The sequence below is a fragment of the Stegostoma tigrinum genome, chromosome 6 (assembly GCF_030684315.1).
Source record: "Stegostoma tigrinum isolate sSteTig4 chromosome 6, sSteTig4.hap1, whole genome shotgun sequence".
Classification (NCBI taxonomy): domain Eukaryota; kingdom Metazoa; phylum Chordata; class Chondrichthyes; order Orectolobiformes; family Stegostomatidae; genus Stegostoma; species Stegostoma tigrinum.
This window is the reverse complement of record NC_081359.1, coordinates 110,535,611-110,555,982: the sequence shown is the minus strand read 5'-3', so window position 1 is coordinate 110,555,982 and position 20,372 is coordinate 110,535,611. Positions and strand designations below refer to the sequence as shown.

The following is a 20,372-nucleotide window of genomic DNA, read 5'->3' as shown; positions in this document are numbered from 1 at the left end:
CCTTTGACTCAGACGCCAAATAATCCCATTCATAGAGAGATTCAAGGTGAAACCAAATAAGATAAAATTAAGAGCCTGAGTGAATCAATGAGCCAGAATAAATCCTTCTTTATCCAATCCTGTTTGTGTCTCACAGACGGAATCAGAATTATCTGGATATCCTGCGGTTGCTTTCTCTCGGTGACAAGCAGTTGAGCTCCTTTGACATCTCATTACGATTCACGCATCTCTTTTGGTTTGGGGACCTCAATTATCGGCTGGACATGGAGCTGCAGGTAGGTATCATCATCTGTTAGGAGCATGACTTCCCTAGGGGTGTGATAGTAAAGACCAATCCAGGGATGAAGAGGAGGGGGAGTTTCCATGTAATTATTATTGCATTGTTGCAGTGGGACCTCTGTTATCCTAAGGGTTATGGCAACTTGCTTACAACTTAGTGAACTGAAATGCAATCAGTGTCCCTAACTGATTTTCCACAAACTCTTGATCCAGCTGGATAAGTTATTGTCTGAATGTTAGGTGTAATCTGCACAGCTGTGATATTTAACTTTCCAGTAACTAGAGTTGGGACTTCGTTCTCAAAAAATATTTTGATGGGATGTAGGTGTCATTGACAAAACCATTATTTGTTGCTCATTCCCAGTTGCAATTGAGAAGGTGCTGGTGAACTTCTTTCTTGAATCACTGCAGCCAGTGTGTTGTAGGTTTACCCACAACACTTAAGGGAGTTCCAGAATTTTTGACCTAGTGATGGAACAGTGATTCTAACTCAGGATGGTACATGGCGTAAAGCCTGATAGTGCTCCCATATGTCTGTCACCTTGTCCTTCCAAGGGATGTAGGTAGCTGTTTGGAAGTTGCTGTCATAGGAACCTGGGTGAATTGCAGCAATGCATCTTGTAGATGGTAGACAGGGCTACCTCTGCATCCTGCGGTTGGAAGGAATGAATGTTGAAGATAGTGGTTGGGGTGCCAGTCAAGTGGCTGCTTTGTCCTGGATGATAATGAGCTGCTTACATTGTTGGAACTGCACTCATCCAGGCAAGTGGAAAATATTTCATCATATAACTGACGTTGGCCTTGCAGATGGTGGTCAGGTTTTGGGTAGCCAGAAGGTGAGTTGCTCACTGCAAAATTCCCAGCACCTGACCTACTTGTGTAGTTAGAGTATTTGTTTGGCGAGTCCAGTTCAGTTTCTGAGGATTAAACTTGCAGAGTGTTGATAGAGGAAGTTTGTGCTGCTTTATTATTTGAGTAGTTGAATACTATACATTAAAGAATTAGCAATGGTCATTAGCAAACCTGCAGAAAATGGTTGGATTTCCCTCAGGAGCTTCTGCAGCAGGACCTTTAGCTGAGATGTGTGGTCTGCAATGACCGCGGTCATCTTAGCTCTAAGTATGACTCCAGTATGAGTGTCTCTCTTATTCCTAGGACTCCTGATACCAAGAGCAGGATAATGGCAAGCTGTTAACAATTATTTCACCACAGCGCTCCTGCGCAAGCTTTTTTTAAATGAAACAGCATGAATGATCTCTACATGCAGAGTACTCTTGTTTTCCTATCTTTCAATTCTTCATTTAAGCAAACAAGATGTGTTGTACAGCTGATTAACAGTCTGATGCAATGTCAATATTACTTCTGTGGCAGGGAATAGTGAGAATTAACCTGAAATAACTAGCTTTGAGTGTCAGTCCATATGATTGGGAGAGGATGTCAATCACACTCACTGACATGAAAGCCCTTCTGGATTAGCCTGGAATTCCAAGCCAAAGCTCCAGTCAATGTTTACAGAGATTTCTGGAGAGACATTCAAGCTCTGGGCATCCTGACTCTGAATGCTGCACAATGTGCTAAATCATGGAAATCCACTGCACAGAAGAGACCCCATGTCTAATTCCACTTTTCAACACTTGGGCCTGTATTCTTGTATGACTTGGCATCATAAGTGCACATCTAAATATGTCTTCAATGTTATGATGGTAACTGCTTATACTACCTTTTATAGACAATGCATTCCAGAATCCCACAGCCGTCTGACGGGTGAAAAAGATTTTCCTCACATCTCATCTAACCTTTCTGCCTCCTATCTTAAATCTATGCGCCTTGGTTATTGTTCCATCCGTCAAGAGGGAAGGTTTCCTCCTGTCTACCTGATCTATACTCCTCATACTTCACCAGACGAAGGAGTTACGCTACGCTCTGAAAGCATGTAATTTTAAATAAACCTGTTAATGTTGTGTGACGTTTAACAATACTCTTAATAATTCTATACATTTCAATCACACCCCCTCTGTCTGCTCTGCTCTAAGGAATACAGCCCCAGTCTGCTGCAACTTTCCAAGGCTCTTTCCTTGGCATATTCCATATCTCCTGACCTTTTGGGCAGCATGGTGGCTCCGTGGTTAGCACTGCAGCCTCACAGCGCCAGGGACCCGGGTTTATTTAGAAGGGCAGAGTGTTGATAGAGGAAGTTTGTGCTGCTTTATTATTTGAGTAGTTGAATGCAGACCACACATCTCAGCTAAAGGTCCTGCTGCAGAAGTTTCTATCTCTCTCCCTTCTAAATAAAGGCCAGCCTCGGGTAACTGTCTGTGTGGAATTTGCACATTCTCCCCATGTCTGCGTGGGCTTCATCCGGGTGCTCCGCTTTCCTCCCGCAGTCCAAAGATGTGCAGGCTATGTGTATCGGCCATGCTAAATTGCCCATGGTGTTCAGGGTTGCATGGGTTATAGGGGGATGGGTCTGGGTGGGATGCTTCAAGGGGCAGTGTGGACTTGCTGGGCCGAAGGGCCTGTTTCCACACTGTAGGGAATCTAATCTAATCTACCGTTCAGCAGAACGGCTGATGTGTGTAATTGCTACCATCCTCAAGTTTACTGTCATTACTTCCTGTTTGCTTACTTTGAATGGCCCTTTTGCTAGTTTCTAAAATGTTCTGAAACCTTAGGTGTGCTCATAATATTTGCAACACTTCTTTTAGCCTAACCAAATTCTTTGCATTATTACTTCCTAAGGCTCGGATGATACTTTAACTGAGTTATTGCTTTTCAGTTGAATGTATTTTGTTAACATTAAGTGAATCTTGAACTAGGACTCCCAAGCCACTTTGTCCTTCAGATTTCTAAAGCTTTTCCTCACTTGACAAAAAGCCTATGTCTCCTCTTCCTACCCCCGTAACTGCACACTTTTTCCAACATTATATTCTATCTGATACTACTTTACTCCTAGCAAGCCCAAGTTCTTCTGCAGCTTCCCCACTTCCTCACCTGTCCATCTTCCTATGCTTGTGTCATTTTCAAATTTAGCAACAATACCTCGGTCCCTTTGTCCTAGGTGTTAATATATAACATAAATAGTTGTGGTCCCAACAACGTCCCTGCAGAACTCCACTAGTCACTGGCTGCCATTCCCCTGTTGACTGAGCTCTTGTGCTCCTGAGATGCTGCTGGGCCTGCTCTGTTCACCCAGCCTCACATTTTATTATCTTGACTGAGCTCTGTTTTACCACGCAGTTCTAATTGCTTTGGAATCTCATTGTTAATAATAGATTCTCAAATCTTACCAATGACCAATATCAAGTTAACTTGCCCAAAGTTTCTATCTCTCTCCCTTCTAAATAAAGGCATTTCGTTAGCCATTTTCCAGTCCTCTGGGTCCTTCCCAGATATTAGTGATTATTGAAAGATCTAACACCTCCTCAATCTCATCAGCCATCTCCTTTATAACTCTGAGATGTACTCCATCCGGTCCAGATGATTTTATCCACCTTCAAACCTTTCAGCTTCCCCAGCACCCGCTCCTCAATGATGGTCACTACACCCCCCCTCTGCCCCTGACTTTCTTGAAGTTCTGGTATACTACTGGTATTTTCCATTGTGAAGACTGATGCAAAGTACCTATTCAGTTCCTTTATTCTTTGTTCCCCATTACTCTTTCTCCAGCTTCATTTCCTGGCAGTCAAGTGTCCGTTTGCCTCTCCCTTTAATTTAAAACCTCCTGCAGTTGTCTTTTACATTACCAGCTTGTTTACCCTTACTACTACTCTTTCCCCCCCCCCCAAAAAAAAATTGCTTATTTTTCAGTTTTCCTCAGCTACTTTTTAAAGGCTTGCAATTCCTGTAGCTTCCCCCTAATCTTCACCATCTTGTATGTTTATTCTCCTGCACTTTTATATTGCCCTTGACTTCCCTTGTCAGCCGCGATTGCCTGGTCCTCCCCCTAGGATGTTTCTTCTTCCTTGGGATGGATTTCTGTTGTGTTTCCCAAATTATTGCCAGAAACTTCTGCTTTAGCTGCTCCTCTGTATTCCCTGCTAGATTCCTCTTCCAGTAAACTCTGGCCAGCTCCTTCCTCATGTCTTTGTAGTTAACCTTCACTGAATTATAATACTATTGCATCTGATTCCAGCTTATCTCTGATGGCAGGATGAATTCCATCATGCTGTGGCCACTGTCCCCTAGGGGTACCTTCACCTTTATGCTCCCTAATCAAATTTGCCTCATCACCCATCCATGTCCAGAATTGCCTGTTCTAATGGGGATTCTACCACAAGCTGCTCAAAAAAAATCTCTCAGCCATTTTATGAATTCCTTTTCTAGGGATTTTCCCAGTCCACCAACATATTGAAATCCCCCATGATTATTGTAATAGTACTTTCCTCCTTTGCTTTCTATCTCCTGATTTTAATTTCTGCTGCACATGCTGAATACTGTTAGAGTCTGTGCCTCACTCCCATCAGGATGTTTTCCTCCTTTGCAGTAGTTCAGCTCTGCCTACACCGATACTGTGCCTTTCAACTCTTTCTCGCTTCTTGCTATCGATTTAATTTCATTTCTCTCTAGCAAGGCAACCTTGTTCCCTGCTGTTCTGCCTAAACATTCGATAGAACATGTATCCATGGGTATTTAGGTTAGGTCCCAGTGCTGATCGCCTTGAAGCACACCTCTGATGCCTAAAACATTGTACCCACTAATTTCAATCTGCTACAGTCTTATTTACCTTGTTTCATATATTGCATACATTTAAGTACAACACTCAGTCCTCTGACCATACACCTTCTCTCAGTTGTCCCATTATCTGCTGCGCTTGAAGTTAGATTCCGTACCCTTTGCGTGCATTCTGTCTCTCATTACTTGTTTTGGAAATATAATAACTGGTGAATATCCACAACACCACCACCACCGCCATCATTCAGCCTTTCTGCTACGATCCTGGTTCAGATGGACCCCATCCTGAAGTTATGGTTCCTTTCTCTCCTAATACTGAAATGGAATCCCTGTCTCCCACTCTCTTTACCAAATGTTTACTGTCATACTGTTCTTATCTCTATGCCAATTTGCGTGTGGCTCAAGTAATAATCCAGAGATTATAACCCTTGAGATCTTGTTCTTTAATTTTGGCTCATTGTGCAACATTGGATATAAAAACAGTTCGTCCCTGGCTATGGAGCAATGTATTGCTCCAGGACAGTCTCAAACATTCTACAAAATCCCCAGACCAGCATGACCAATTGAATTGGACCAGGATTTATCAAGACTAAAGTCCCAACAACCAATAATATTAGAGATAGGGACTGCTGATGCTGCAGAATCAGAGATAACAAGGTATTGAGCTGGATAAACGCAGTAGGTCAAGCAGCGTCAAAGGAACAGGAAAGTTGATGTTTTGGATCTGGACCCCTCTTCAGAAATGGGAGAGGGGAAGGGGGCTCTGAAATAAATAGAGGGGAAGGCAATGATAGAAGGTGGATAGAGGAACAGATAGGTGGAGAGCTCTACACCTATCCGCTCCCCCCTCCACCTTTTATCATCGCACCCCCCCCCCAATACTGTTTATTTCTGAGCCCTTTTTCCCCCCTCCCCCATTTCTGAAGATGGGTCCAGGCCCGAAATGTCAGCTTTCCTGCTGTGATGCTACCTGGCCTGCTGTGTTCATCCAGCTGTACACCCTGTTTAACCAGTCATGTTACATTTTATTACACGCTTCAATACCTGCTTGTTTAATATTCTATTTCATGATCCAAGAACAGTTAGGGAGCTGATAAACAAGTATGGCTTTTCTGAGCCTTGCTAATCTGAATCTTCAGTCAAAGCGATTTTGCTTCCTGATTTTCTCAGTCATGATTCTATCTCACTAATGTTTATACATCATCCTTTATTGTGAAAGAATACGAAATAGAGAAAAAGCTCAGGTCTTGGGATTTTAAGTGCAATAGACCAATTTCTAACCTGTCTCCATCCAGAATGTTCTCCCTGTTTACTGGGCCACAGTTAGACTGAGGCATCCCATCTCATCCTCACTCTTTTGATAGCCCAGTGCGAAAGAGGTGAATGGGGACTTTGCCCACTCTTCCCCTATCTTGATTCTCAACCTGACATCAGTTAGCTTGGTACAGACCAGGGATCGAAGCAGGAGCCTCCTCTGAACTAAGATAACACGGTGTGGAGCTGGATGAGCACAGCAGGCCAAGCAGCATCAGAGGAGCAGGAAGGCTGACGTTTTGGGCCTAGACCCTTCTTCAGAAAAACTGTTTGCCTTAACCTGTCATTCCTCACGAGTAGTGGCAGATGAAGTTTAGTTTAGATAAAAGGGAAGGGTATAACGATGACTGCATGACTCTTCTTCCCTTTTGATCTCTTTTTATTCTGTATCTCCATGCAGGACATACTCAATTACATTAACAGGAAAGAGTTTGAGCCTCTTCAGAAAGTTGACCAGCTGAACTTGGAGAAGGAGAAAAACAAAATATTTCTTCGATTTTGTAAGTACGGCTGTTACATTATCTGTTGTTTACGGCCAAGGCTGGACCAGAAAGTTTGACTCCATTGGTTTCTTATATGGCCTGCCTGTAGATGAAGAGGAGATCACATTCCCTCCAACATATCGATATGAGCGAGGATCCCGGGATGTATATGTTTGTCACAAACAGAAGCCCACTGGGGTACGTAATGGCTTTCCTAGTTGTTAGCAGACTTCTCATCCTTCACCTCACCCAGTCCCCTCCTTGTCACTGCTGAAATTGTTAAAATATTTGGAACTGCTGGTTTGCAATGAATATATATGCAACTGGATTTGTAGTCAGTCATAGAAGGTCTCGAACTCAAACTCATAGAAGTTTGTGAATCTTGAGAATTCCCGAGCCTGGAAAACTGTGAATGGTCGTTTGTTGTGTATATCTAAGAGTCAAAAAGTGGAGTTGAAATAAAAGATTATCCATCATCCTGTTGAATGATAGAACAGACTTGGCGTACTAGTATTCCTACTTAATTATTGTAAGTTCTACAGCGCAGAAAGCCATTTGGCCCATTGTGGCTTTGCCGACACCTTGCAAGCCCTATTCCACTCTGCTCATTTGCAAAAGGTTGCAGATTCAACGGTTATAGCAACCCTTTCAGACAGTGCATTTCAGATCATGCAGTTGCCTTTTGTTCTGACCAATGGTTTGAGACTGGCATTCCACTCCCCTTGTTTCCCCCCCCCCGCCACCCACCATGAAAAGCCAGCAATCTTCCATGAGACCTAGTAGTTCTCAATTATAGAGGAACTTAGCTGGGACCAAATAAATTTTAGTTTTGTAATGACCTCAAATGAAATGTTTTGAACCTATTATTTCGGCGTCACGTTCCTTGATTCCATTCATCTTTCTTCTTGTGGAAAATGGGCCAAAGCTAATGTTTGTATTTGCGTTACCATTGACTTAGATTAAATCTTTACATTCTAACATAAAAGATGCTTTTTAGAAAATATTGTGAATTGTCACCATCCGTTTATACTTCACAGGAGATACTTGAGAAGGAGGCCAAGAAACAAAGTACACAACTATTGCAGGTGTTGGAAATTGGAAGTAAAAATAGGAAATGCTGGACAAATATTGGAGAGGGAAATGGTTCGGGTTTACAGACTTCTGTCAAAGTGCATGTATGGTCATTTTTTTCTATGGCCTGGACTCCAAGAAAATCAAGTGACCTTTCTTTGAACATGGCTCAGCTTTCACAAAGTTTGACAAATGTTCTTTTTCTTTTCTGCTCCGCAGCTCAAGTCTAATCAACATTTCACCTGATGCTGCCAGTTGTATTAGTTCGTTCAGCTTGCTGGATTTGAGTTCTAGCACTGAAGTCACAGAAAATTAGCATCATTGGCAACCATTGATTTTTCATATAACTAAATGACTTGCAGTTCTGAAAAGGCTGAAAGCAAAATATTTTCAATATAAATCCTTCAATGAAGAACAATAGTATAAGTTGGCGAAAACGGTGATGATACCTTCACCTCATAAGAGCTTCTTAACATTTCACAACATCTTTATCAAATCATAGAGCATCGATAAGAGGCTTTTCAGTCCATCATGGTTGCTCTGGCTCTTCAGAAAATGTCAAAAGTTGAGGAGTAGGCAGGTCGAACTGAAGCAAGGGACACTGGCAAAGTGAAGCAGGATCTGTCAATTCAGAGCCTGATAGTATAAATGAAATGGCAGAGTAAATACAGGTGCTCTTTCCATCAACAGGTCCGCACAAATGTTCCATCGTGGTGCGACAGAATTTTGTGGAAATCGTACCCCGAGACCCACATCATTTGTAATTCATATGGTGAGTAAATGTGATCTTGATCCTGCAACAGATAATGTTGCAAGTAAGCCTCTGTTTATTACAGCGTGTTCTGTTGATTTGATTCATTATCATAAATACCAAAAGCCATTTGGTCCATGCATTGTTTTGAGATATTTAATAGTATCAAGGGAGGGTATTTGCCTCATTGTCTATTTCATGGTGAAGAGCTATATAACTGCAAATCTATGGTGAAGGCCTACATAACAGCCAGTCTTAAGGCTGTGATAATGGGAACTGCAGATGCTGGAGATTCCAAGATAATAAAATGTGAGGCTGGATGAACACAGCAGGCCAAGCAGCATCTCAGGAGCACAAAAGCTGACGTTTCGGGCCTGGACTCTTCATCAGAGAGGGGGATGGGGGGAGGGAGCTGGAATAAATAGGGAGAGAGGGGGAGGCGGACCGAAGATGGAGAGGAGATAGGTCAGTCCAGGGATCACGAGAGTTGTAGTGGGAGTGCAGGTACACCATTATTGCACCAGTTGGTGATTGACTTGAGAAACAGCTCTGTTGGATACAACAGTAGTGGCCATTTCTGTAATGGCTCTATAAAGTAATAAGAAATTACAAGATGTTCCACAGGAACCTGTGTTAGACAGAATCTGACACAGCAACATAAAGCTGGAACCCAAAAGCTTCAACCAAGTGGTAGACTTTAATGAGTGTCATGAAAGCAAAAGCGAGATCTCTTATGGAGTAGATTCAAAATTTAGAGCAAAAGTGTTTGAAGCTCAGTGATCGAGAGAAGAAAATCAAGAGCATGCAAGAGGGCCAGAATTGGAGGCCCACGGATATTGCCAAGTATTGAAGAGCTGCAGGAATTTATTGATGTGGGAATGGCCAGGCTACACCACTGTGGGTTTTGAACGTAATTATGCAAATTTTGATTTGTAGTTGTATGACCAGGAATGAGTGTAGGGGGTGATGGCTAAAGATGTTTTGATGCAAGCTAGGACACAGGCAGCCAAGTTTTGGATGAGCTGATGTTTACAGAGGGTGTTTTCCGTTGATCACAAGCCAAATGCTGAAATATATAACCAGATGTCAGTCCTTGTCCCGAAGTTTGTTCATTTCTAGAATACAGCACTAAGCTATGTCAGCCTCCTACATACGACCTCAGTGTTCCTGCAGTCCCTCTTTACAGTTCTCTAAGACCGTAATCCAATAAAATCCTGTACCTGTATGTTTTAACAAGAAAATTGCCATGAATAGGTGGTAGGTTTTTATTGATTTTTTTTTTTTCTCTCTCCTACCCGGATGCCATTCCAGACATTAATCATGTGGTGTTTTGCTTTCTCGTAATAGTCTTTAAAACAGGAGTGAGTAAACATTTCAGCTGGGGAGGCATCTTTGATGATGGAAATTTTATGAGGATGTTTCCATAAAATGCTCAAAAGAATAACAATTAAAGTGAAATATGTAACCATAAAATATAATTATACTATCCTGCTAATGTACGCAATAATGAAACCAAATGATCGTCATTTCTGTCTCCATCTGAGAAGCGATCTCATTGAAACATGTAAGATTCTGAAGATGCTTGGTGAGGTTGATACTGAAATCGTTTACTGTATTCATAGAATCTTAAACCCTCAGGGGTACAGTCTCAGGACAAGGGTTCAATCATTTAGGACTGATGTTAGAATATTTCCACTCAACGGGTTGTGAACCTTTTTGAATCTCTACCCACTCATCAAAAAAATATTTTTAGTGCTGAGATAGAAAGGTTGCTGGTTTCTTGGAATCAAGGGATATGGAGGGGGTGGGGAAGGGCGGCAAGGTGGAGTTGAAACCCAAGATCAATCCCTATTATATTGAATGAGCAGGGCTGTCTCACTGGGGTGAGTGGCCTGCTCTTGTTTCCTGTTCACTTGGCTTGCCAAGATTCCCAGTATTAGCGAGTTTTGAGAAGATTTGTAGCTCAGGTTGAGGTTCTGGATGTGAGATTTCTCGCTGAGCTGGAAGGTTCGTTTTCAGACTTTTCGTCACCATTCTAGGTAACGTCATCAGTGAACCTGATAAATAAATAGAAAGCGGGACATAACGCCAGTGCTTCGTCGGAGGCTCCTCACTGATGATGTTACCTAGAATGGTGACGAAACGTCTGAAAACGAACCTTCCAGCTCAGCGAGCAATCTCACATCCATTCCCAGTATTCCTTCATGTAATCTTCCTTTCTCTCTCATGTTGACTGCACTCCTTGGGAAACCCCTGTGCCAGATGCACTAGAAGATCACCCTAAAGACCAGTCCAGAATCACATACGTCCTTGTACTTGATACTTGTTATTTTGGAAACCCAACAAGAGCATTAGAAGAACTCCCAATGGACATTTGAAAACTCATTTTTGCTCCAGTTTTTGACAAGCTAATCATGAGGATGCCTAATAGATCACAGTGCAGCCACTTGAGTTAATATCTCCCTTTCTCATCGACATTTCAATGAATGCTGGAAGTCAGAGATTCACCAGAATCAGCTTGGAACTGTACCACGCTTGGACCTGGCTCCTGCTGAGTTTGAAAGGAGGGTGAATTGTAATATCCCAGAAAATCTGTAACATCATAGAAATATATCAGGAGTAGACTATTCAAGATGATAGTGGCTGATCATTTAACTCGGTCTGCTGTTTCCTTTTTCTTTCCATATGCCCTTCAGACCTAAGAACTATACCTCTTGAAAATCAATATTTTGGCGTCAATAGTTGCCTGTGGCAGAGAGTTGGCTGAATAGAAATTGATCCAAAGTATCCCAAAGCAGAGAAAGGTTGATGTAAGAGAAATATTTTCAAGCTGTGGCGGCTTAGTTCAGACAGGTGGAATCCATGGCCCGCAATATAAGGGGAGTCCTGGAGCATGCAAGTGTTCTTAGAAACCACGTGATCAGAAAGTGCCACAGGATGCAGAAACTTGAGTTCCAAGATTCAGCGTTCAAGCAGTGGCTGGAGACACTCTCACATCTGTGAGACTGAGAGTTATATGGATAACACATTGAGCGGTGGTCACGCCGCAGCTGAAGGCCCTGGCTGACTATCAAGCAGCAGAAAAGAAACAGACATGCAGTTCAGGAGCCCCCTGGACTGCACATCTCAAATCAGTTTTCTCTTTTTGAAGGCTCAGATTCCTCGATCAGCCAGAGCTATGTTTGTGGTGCCACAATCAGCTTAGCTTGCAGGAGCGGAGGTGGAAGAAATGATGACCAAAAGTGATAGGAGATTAGTTCGAAGAACAGTTCAACATGTTTGTTGCTATAGACATTATTGCTAAGCACAAGGGAGATGTCAGGAGACCAGAGAATTGCAAACGTTTGGCCCTAGTTCAAAAAAGGCTGTATGGATAAACCCAGCAGCGATAGGCCACTCAGTTTAACTTCACTGAAGTAACAGCAGATGACTGGATGTTGCAGATCTGAAATTGAAGTTAGTGCTGAAGACAGGCTGGCAGCATTCTGTGGGAAGAGAAACAGAGTTGACATTAAAGTCCCATGACTCTTCTTGGAAACTAAATAACTTCAGTGGCTTGGCTTCTGTGACAAGGAAGCTTCTAAAAATAGTTATTCAGGATAGAATTAGTGGTCACATGGAAAATGGTGAGTTGATTAGCAAGATCTAGCTAAACTTTCTAAAAGGAGATTTTATGATGGATTAACTTGCTGGAGTCTTTTTGATGCATTAATAAGATGCATGAGGCTAATATTTTGTTGTGGTGAAGATGAACTTTCAAAAGACAATTGATACTGTGCTGCACAAACCTGAGGAAAACTTATAGCTCATGGAATTAAAGGGATAGTAACAACGTGGATACTAAATTGGTTGAGTGGAAGGAAACACAGTAATGGTTAATAAATATTTTTCAAGCTGGAGCAAGATTTATGATGAAGATCCTCTAGGATTGGGATTGAACCCTTTACCTGATATATGTTAATGATCTAGACCTTGGTGTGCAGGGGACAGTTTCGAAGTTTTGTATCATCCACAAACTTAGCATTGTCACCGTCACAGTTTACAATATCGAAGTCCAAAAAGGCATAGGCAGTTTAGTTAGGTTGGCCAGAAGGGTGGCAGGTGAAGTTCGATACAGAGTCATTGAGGTCTGCAGCACAGAGAAAGGCCCTTCGGCCCACCACATCAAAAACAACTACCTTGATTTATTTGATTCGTTTATAGTCCAGTGTATCTTGCTACAAAGTACAGTGAAAGATGTTATATAGTGTCCCCATTCTCTGGCACCATCTTCAAACATGGTAAAATAAACCAAAACACAGATTATAACAGCAAAAAAAAAGAAAGAAATAAGGCCAGGCTTGAGTCCCCATTACCGTGCCATCACTGCTGGAATGAAAGTCACTACTTTTTGGCACCATCCCACCTCCACTGTCCTTCCTCTTGAGTCCTCTATGGACCTCATCCATGTAGATGCCATTGATGCTGCTGGATACCAAACCAGCATGGAAACTGGCCGTAGGCCTGACTTGTTTGTGCCAACCACATTCCCTGAACTGAACAATTCCGTTTGCCTGCGGTTGGCCCATATCCCTCTAAATTTTTCCTTTCCACTGACCTGTCCGAATGACTTTTAAATGTCATAATTGTACTTGCCTCTACCTCCGCTTCTGGCACCTTGTTGCGTATACACAACAACCCTCTATGGAGGATGTTGCCTTCCGACCCCTTTAAATCTCTCCTCTCATCTTTTTTTAAAAAATGCTCTGTAGTTTTGAACTCCCCTATCCTGATGAAATGCTGCTCATGATTTTATGAAGTTTTATAAAGTCACTCTTCAGCCTTTTGCGCTCCAGTGGGAAAATGGTCCCAGACTATCTGACCCCTCCTTGTAACTCAAACCTTCCAGTTGTGGTGACATCCTTGTAAATCATTTCCATATCCTTTCAAGTTTAATAACATCCTATGGCAATGTGACCGAAGTGATTTGCAAATGTAACCAGCGTGATGCAAACAAGCAAAAAGGCACAATGAATGGTTCAGGTCTGGAATGCATAGCCTGGAAGGGAAGTGGGGCAGATGATGTTGACATGGGATAGTGCCAAGTTCTCTGAGCTTTGTGAACAACAGTATTTCTCAACTTGGCTAATTGAAGAAGCCTAAACCATTTTGAGCATTCAGTGAATGAGAAATTGAACTGAAATCCTGTCTGCCGGGGAGGCATGATGTGAAACTTAAGTGGCACCTTTGCAAAGAGCTGGAGGACCTTTTGCTAATAATCTGCCTCAGTCAGTAATTTATCTTGCTTTCCCTGGGACCTTGCTGTTTCCAGATTGCTGTCATTTTGCCTAAAATTACCAAAGACTAACCACTGCATTTTTTTTATTAGAAGAACCGATTGCTTGTGAATGACTTTGACGGAAACAAAAGTTATAAGGTGTTAGCCTTTGGCGATTTTGAATACCATTTCCATTAGGTTGTTTTGCATTTATACAACCTTTTTCCTGTTTGTCATTGGTATGATTCCTTTGTTCACTTCTCCCCTAACCCAAATTCCCTGCTCTGAATCCAACCCTACTCAAACTTAATCCACACTAAAGAGGAAGCACATGTGGTCTTCATCAGTTTCTGGCTCTCTATGGAATCAAATATCCGGTTAATCACACGACCCGAACCAAAACGCGTCCAGGAGACAGCTGTCCCCTTTCAGAACCAAAATCTTAGCAACTGAGAAATGCTTTCAAAGGTGATTTTTGCATTTGCTGATTCTTGGATACTGTGTGTGACCAGCTGACCTCTTCACAACTAGTCCCCTTCAGACAGAAGTTTCATAAAATTATGATGAAATCACAGGATCCCTACAGTGTAAAAGCAGGCCATTTGGCCCATCAAATCTACACCGACCCACCACAGATCATCCCACCTAAACCCATCCCTGCATTTCCCACCCTAGACACTGTGGACTGCGGGCAAAAACTAGAGCACCAGAGGAAACCCATGCAGACATGGGGCGAATATGCAAACTCCACAGCTGCCCGAGGCTGGAATTGAATCTGTCTCCCCGGTGCTGTGAGGCAGCCAATGCTAAACGCTGAGCCACTGTGCTGCCTCAAGGAGCGAGTCGCAGTCTGAATTATACATTGTTGTTGTTCTTCCTCCTCTTCTCTTCTCTTCTCTTCTCTTCTTCCTCCTCTTTCCTCTCTTCTCTTTCCTCTCTTCTCTTTCCTCTCTTCTCTTTCCTCTCTTCTCTTTCCTCTCTTCTCTTTCCTCTCCTCTCTTCTCTTTTTCCTCTCCTCTCTTCTCTTTCCTCTCCTCTCCTCTCTTCTCTTTTTCCTCTCCTCTCTTCTCTTTCCTCTCCCCTCCTCTCTTCCCTTTCCTCTCCCCTCCTCTCTTCCCTTTCCTCTCCCCTCCTCTCCTCTCTTCCCTTTCCTCTCCCCTCCTCTCCTCTCTTCCCTTCCCTTTCCTCTCCTCTCCTCTCTTCCCTTTCCTCTCCTCTCCTCTCTTCCCTTCCCTTTCCTCTCCTCTCTTCCCTTCCCTTTCCTCTCCTCTCTTCCCTTTCCTCTCCTCTCCTCTCCTCTCCTCTCCTCCCTTCCCTTTCCTCTCCTCTCCTCTCTTCCCTCTCCTCTCCTCTCTTCCCTCTCCTCTCCTCTCTTCCCTCTCCTCTCCTCTCTTCCCTCTCCTCTCCTCTCCTCTCCTCTCTTCCCTTTCCTCTCCTCTCCTCTCCTCTCCTCTCTTCCCTCTCCTCTCCTCTCCTCTCTTCCCTTCCCTTTCCTCTCTTCCCTTCCCTTTCCTCTCTTCCCTTCCCTTTCCTCTCTTCCCTTCCCTTTCCTCTCTTCCCTTCCCTTTCCTCTCCTCTCTTCCCTCTCCTCTCCTCTCTTCCCTTTCCTCTCCTCTCTTCCCTTTCCTCTCCTCTCTTCCCTTTCCTCTCCTCTCTTCCCTTTCCTCTCCTCTCTTCCCTTTCCTCTCCTCTCTTCCCTTTCCTCTCCTCTCTTCCCTTTCCTCTCCTCTCCTCTCTTCCCTTCCCTTCCCTTTCCTCTCCTCTCTTCCCTTTCCTCTCCTCTCCTCTCCTCTCCTCTCTTCCCTTTCCTCTCCTCTCTTCCCTCTCCTCTCCTCTCCTCTCCTCTCTTCCCTTCCTCTCCTCTCTTCCCTTCCCTCTCCTCTCTTCCCTCCCTCACCTCTCATCCTCACCACTCCACTCTCTCCCTACCCATTCCACTCCTCTCTTCCCTTTTCCTCTCCTCTCTTCCCTCTCCTCTCCCTCTTCCCTCACCACCTCCTCTCTCCCCTCTCCTCTTCCACTCTTCCCCTTTCCTCTCCTCTCTTCCCTTTCCTCTCCTCTCTTCCCATTCCTCACCTCTCTTCCCTTCCTCTCCTCTCTTCCCTTTCCTCTCCTCTCTTCCCTTCCTCATCTCTCTTCCTCATTCCTCTCCTCCTCTCTTCCACTCCTCTCCTCTCTACCTCTCCTCACCCTCTCTTCCCTCTCCTCTCCTCTCTTCCCACTCCTCCTCTCCTCTCCTCTCCTCTCCTCTCCTCTCCTCTCCTCTCTTCCCTCTCCTCTCCTCTCTTCCCTCTCCTCTCCTCTCCTCTCCTCTCCTCTCCTCTCCTCTCCTCTCCTCTCCTCTCCTCTCTTCCCTCTCCTCTCCTCTCTTCCCTCTCTTCCCTCTCCTCTCCTCTCCTCTCCTCTCCTCTCCTCTCCTCTCCTCTCCTCTCTTCCCTCTCCTCTCCTCTCTTCCCTCTCCTCTCCTCTCCTCTCCTCTCCTCTCCTCTCCTCTCTCTCCTCTCCTCTCCTCTCCTCTCTTCCCTCTCCTCTCCTCTCTTCCCTCTCCTCTCCTCTCTTCCCTCTCCTCTCCTCTCCTCTCCTCTCCTCTCCTCTCCTCTCTTCCTCTCCTCTCCTCTCTTCCCTCTCCTCTCCTCTCTTCCCTCTCTTCCCTCTCCTCTCCTCTCCTCTCCTCTCCTCTCCTCTCCTCTCCTCTCCTCTCCTCTCCTCTCCTCTCCTCTCCTCTCCTCTCCTCTCCTCTCCTCTCCTCTCCTCTCTTCCTTCCCTTTCCTCTCCTCTCTTCCCTCTCCTCTCCTCTCTTCCCTTTCCTCTCCTCTCTTCCCTTTCCTCTCCTCTCTTCCCTTCCCTTTCCTCTCCTCTCTTCCCTTTCCTCTCCTCTCCTCTCTTCCCTTTCCTCTCCTCTCCTCTCTTCCCTTTCCTCTCCTCTCTTCCCTTTCCTCTCCTCTCTTCCCTTCCCTTTCCTCTCCTCTCTTCCCTCTCCTCTCCTCTCTTCCCTTTCCTCTCCTCTCTTCCCTTTCCTCTCCTCTCTTCCCTTCCCTTTCCTCTCCTCTCTTCCCTCTCCTCTCCTCTCTTCCTTTCCGCTCCTCTCCTCTCTTCCCTTCCTCTCCTCTCCTCTCTTCCCTTCCCTTTCCTCTCCTCTCTTCCCTTTCCTCTCCTCTCTTCCCTTCCCTTTCCTCTCCTCTCTTCCCTCTCCTCTCTTCCCTTCCTCTCCTCTCCTCTCTTCCCTTCCCCTCTCCTCTCTTCCTTTCCTCTCCTCTCTTCCCTTTCCTCTCCTCTCTTCCCTTCCCTTTCCTCTCCTCTCTTCCCTTTCCTCTCTCTCTTTCCCTTCCTCTCCTCTCTTCCCTTTCCTCTCCTCTCTTCCCTTTCCTCTCCTCTCTTCCCTTTCCTCTCCTCTCCTCTCCTCTCCTCCTTCCCTCTCCTCTCCTCTCCTCTCCTCTCCTCTCCTCTCTCTCCTCTCCTCTCTTCCCTCTCCTCTCCTCTCCTCTCCTCTCTTCCCTTTCCTCTCCTCTCCTCTCCTCTTCTTCCCTTTCCTCTCCTCTCCTCTCTTCCCTTTCCTCTCCTCTCCTCTCTTCCCTTTCCTCTCCTCTCCTCTCTTTCCTCTCCTCTCCTCTCTTCCCTTTCCTCTCCTCTCCTCTCCTCTCTCCCTTTCCTCTCCTCTCCTCTCCTCTCTTCCCTTTCCTCTCCTCTCCTCTCTACCTCTCCTCTCCTCTTCTCTCTTTCCCTTGACCGTCCTCTCCTCTCCTCTCTTCCCTTTCCTCTCCTCTCCTCTCTTCCCTTTCTCTCCTCTCCTCTCTTACCTCTCCTCTCCTCTCCTCTCTTCCCTTCCTGTCCTCTCATCTCCTCTCCTCTCTTCCCTTTCCTCTCCTCTCTTCCCTTTCCTCTCCTCTCTTCCCTTTCCTGTCCTCTCCTCTCCTCTCTTCCCTCTCCTCTCCTCTCTTCCTCTCCTCCTCTCCTCTCCTCTCCTCTCCTCTCCTCTCCTCTCCTCTCCTCTCTCTCCTCTCCTCTCTCTCCTCCCTTTCCTCTCCTCTCCTCTCTTCCCTCTCCTCTCCTCTTCTCTTCTCCCTTTCCTCTCCTCTCCTCTCCTCTCCTCTCTCCTTTCCTCTCCTCTCTTCCCTTTCCTCTCCTCTCTTCCCTTTCCTCTCCTCTCTTCCCTTCCCTCTCCTCTCCTCTCTTCCCTTCCCTCTCCTCTCCTCTCTTCCCTCTCCTCTCCTCTCTTCCCTCTCCTCTCCTCTCTTCCCTTTCCTCTCCTCTCTTCCTTCCCTTTCCTCTCCTCTCTTCCCTCTCCTCTCCTCTCCTCTCTTCCCTTCCCTCTCCTCTCCTCTCCTCTCCTCTCCTCTCTCTCTTCCCTTTCCTTCCTCTCTCTCCTCTCCTCTCCTCTCTTCCCTCTCCTCTCTCCCTTTCCTTTCTCCTCTCTTCCCTCTCCTCTCCTCCTCTCCTCTCTTCCCTTTCCTTCCTCTCCTCTCCTCTCCTCTCCTCTCTTCCCTTTCCTCTCCTCTCCTCTCCTCTCTTCCCTTTCCTCTCCTCTGCTCTCTTCCCTTTCCTCTCCTCTCCTCTCTTCCCTTTCCTCTCCTCTCCTCTCTTCCCTTTCCTCTCCTCTCTTCCCTTTCCTCTCCTCTCTTCCTTTCCTCTCCTCTCTCTCCTCTCTTCCCTCTCCTCTCCTCTCTTCCCTCTCCTCTCCTCTCTTCCCTCTCTCTCCTCTCTTCCCTCTCCTCTCCTTCCTCTCCTCTCCTCTCTCTCTCCTCTCCTCTCCTCTCCTCTCCTCTCCTCTCCTCTCCTCTCCTCTCTTCCCTTTCCTCTCCTCTCCTCTCCTCTCCTCTCTTCCTCTCCTCTCCTCTCCTCTCTTCCCTTTCCTCTCCTCTCCTCTCTTCCCTCTCCTCTCCCTCTCCTCTCTCTCCTCTCTTCTCCTCTCCTCTCTTCCCTCTCCTCTCCTCTCTTCCCTCTCTCTCTCTCTCTCTCCCTCTCCTCTCCTCTCTTCCCTCTTCTCTCCTCTCTCTCCCTCTCCTCTCCTCTCTTCCCTCTCCTCTCTTCCCTCTCCTCTCCTCTCTTCCCTCTCCTCTCCTCTCTTCCCTCTCCTCTCATCTCTTCCCTCTCCTCTCCTCTCCTCTCCTTCCTCTCTTCCCTCTCATCTCCTCTCCTCTCCTCTCTTTCCTGTCCTCTCCTCTCCTCTCTTCCCTTCTCCTCTCTCCTCTCCTCTCCTCTCCTCTCCTCTCCTCTCTCTCTCCTCTCCTCTCCTCTCTCTCCTCTCTCTCTCTTCCCTTTCCTCTCCTCTCGTCTCGTCTCTTCCTTTCCTCTCCTCTCGTCTCGTCTCTTCCCTTTCCTGTCCTCTCATCTCCTCTCCCTCTCTTCCCTCTCCTCTCCTCTCCTCTCCTCTCCTCTCCTCTCCTCTCCTCTCTCTCCTCTCCTCTCTTCCCTTCCTTTTCCTCTCCTCTCTTCCCTTTCCTCTCCTCTCTTCCCTTTCCTCTCCTCTCTTCCCTTTCCTCTCCTCTCCTCCTCTTCCCTCTCCTCTCCTCTCTTCCCTTTCCTGTCCTCTCCTCTCCTCTCTTCCCTCTCCTCTCCTCTCTTCCCTCTCCTCTCCTCTCTTCCCTCTCCTCTCCTCTCTTCCCTCTCCTCTCCTCTCTTCCCTCTCCTCTCCTCTTTTCCCTTTCCTCTCCTCTCCTCTCTTCCTTCTCTCCTCTCCTCTCTTCCCTCTCCTCTCCTCTCCTCTCTTCCTCCCCTCTCCTCTCCTCTCCTCTCTTCCCTCTCCTCTCCTCTCTTCCCTCTCCTCTCTTCCCTTTCCTGTCCTCTTCCTCTCCTCTCTTCCCTCTCCTCTCCTCTCCTCCCTTCCCTTTCCTCTCCTCTCTTCCTTTTCCTCTCCTCTCTTCCCTTCCCTTTCCTCTCCTCTCTTCCCTTTCCTCTCCTCTCCTCTCTTCCCTCTCCTCTCCTCTCTTCCCTCTCCTCTCCTCTCCTCTCTTCCCTCTCCTCTCCTCTCTTCCCTCTCCTCTCCTCTCCTCTCCTCTCCTCTCCTCCCTTCCCTTTCCTCTCCTCTCTTCCTTTTCCTCTCCTCTCTTCCCTTCCCTTTCCTCTCCTCTCTTCACTCTCCTCCTCCTCTCCTCTCTTCCCTTTCCTCTCCTCTCTTCCCTTTCCTCTCCTCTCTTCTCCTCTCCTCTCTTCCTCCTCCTCTCCTCTCCTCTCTTCCCTTCCTCTCCTCTCCTCTCCTCTCCTCTCCTCTCCTCTCCTCTCCTCTCCTCTCCTCTCCTCTCTTCCCTTTCCTCTCCTCTCCTCTCCTCTCCTCTCTTCCTTTCCTCTCCTCTCCTCTCTTCCCTTTCCTCTCCTCTCCTCTCGTCTCTTCCCTTTCCTCTCCTCTCCTCTCTTCCCTCTCCTCTCCTCTGCTCTCCTCTCCTCTCCTCTCCTCTCCTCTCCTCTCCTCTCCTCTCCTCTCTTCCCTTTCCTGTCCTCTCATCTCCTCTCCTCTCTTCCCTCTCCTCTCCTCTCTTCCCTCTCCTCTCCTCCCTCTCCCTCTCCTCTCTTCCCTCTCCTCTCCTCTCTTCCCTCTCCTCTCCTCTCTTCC

General features: G+C 46.1%; 1 protein-coding gene across 2 annotated transcripts in view; it reads left to right on the top strand.

Annotated features, from left to right (window-relative positions):
* inppl1a (inositol polyphosphate phosphatase-like 1a) overlaps window positions 1–20,372 on the top strand; it is a 268,648-nt gene that overhangs the window by 164,303 nt on the left and 83,973 nt on the right. For both annotated transcript variants that reach the window (XM_048533393.2, XM_048533395.2), the window contains exons 15-18: window positions 137–275; window positions 6,665–6,764; window positions 6,856–6,944; window positions 8,508–8,589. In XM_048533393.2, the coding sequence (XP_048389350.1) occupies window positions 137–275; window positions 6,665–6,764; window positions 6,856–6,944; window positions 8,508–8,589 (410 nt within the window). The remainder of the gene's footprint in view (window positions 1–136; window positions 276–6,664; window positions 6,765–6,855; window positions 6,945–8,507; window positions 8,590–20,372) is intronic.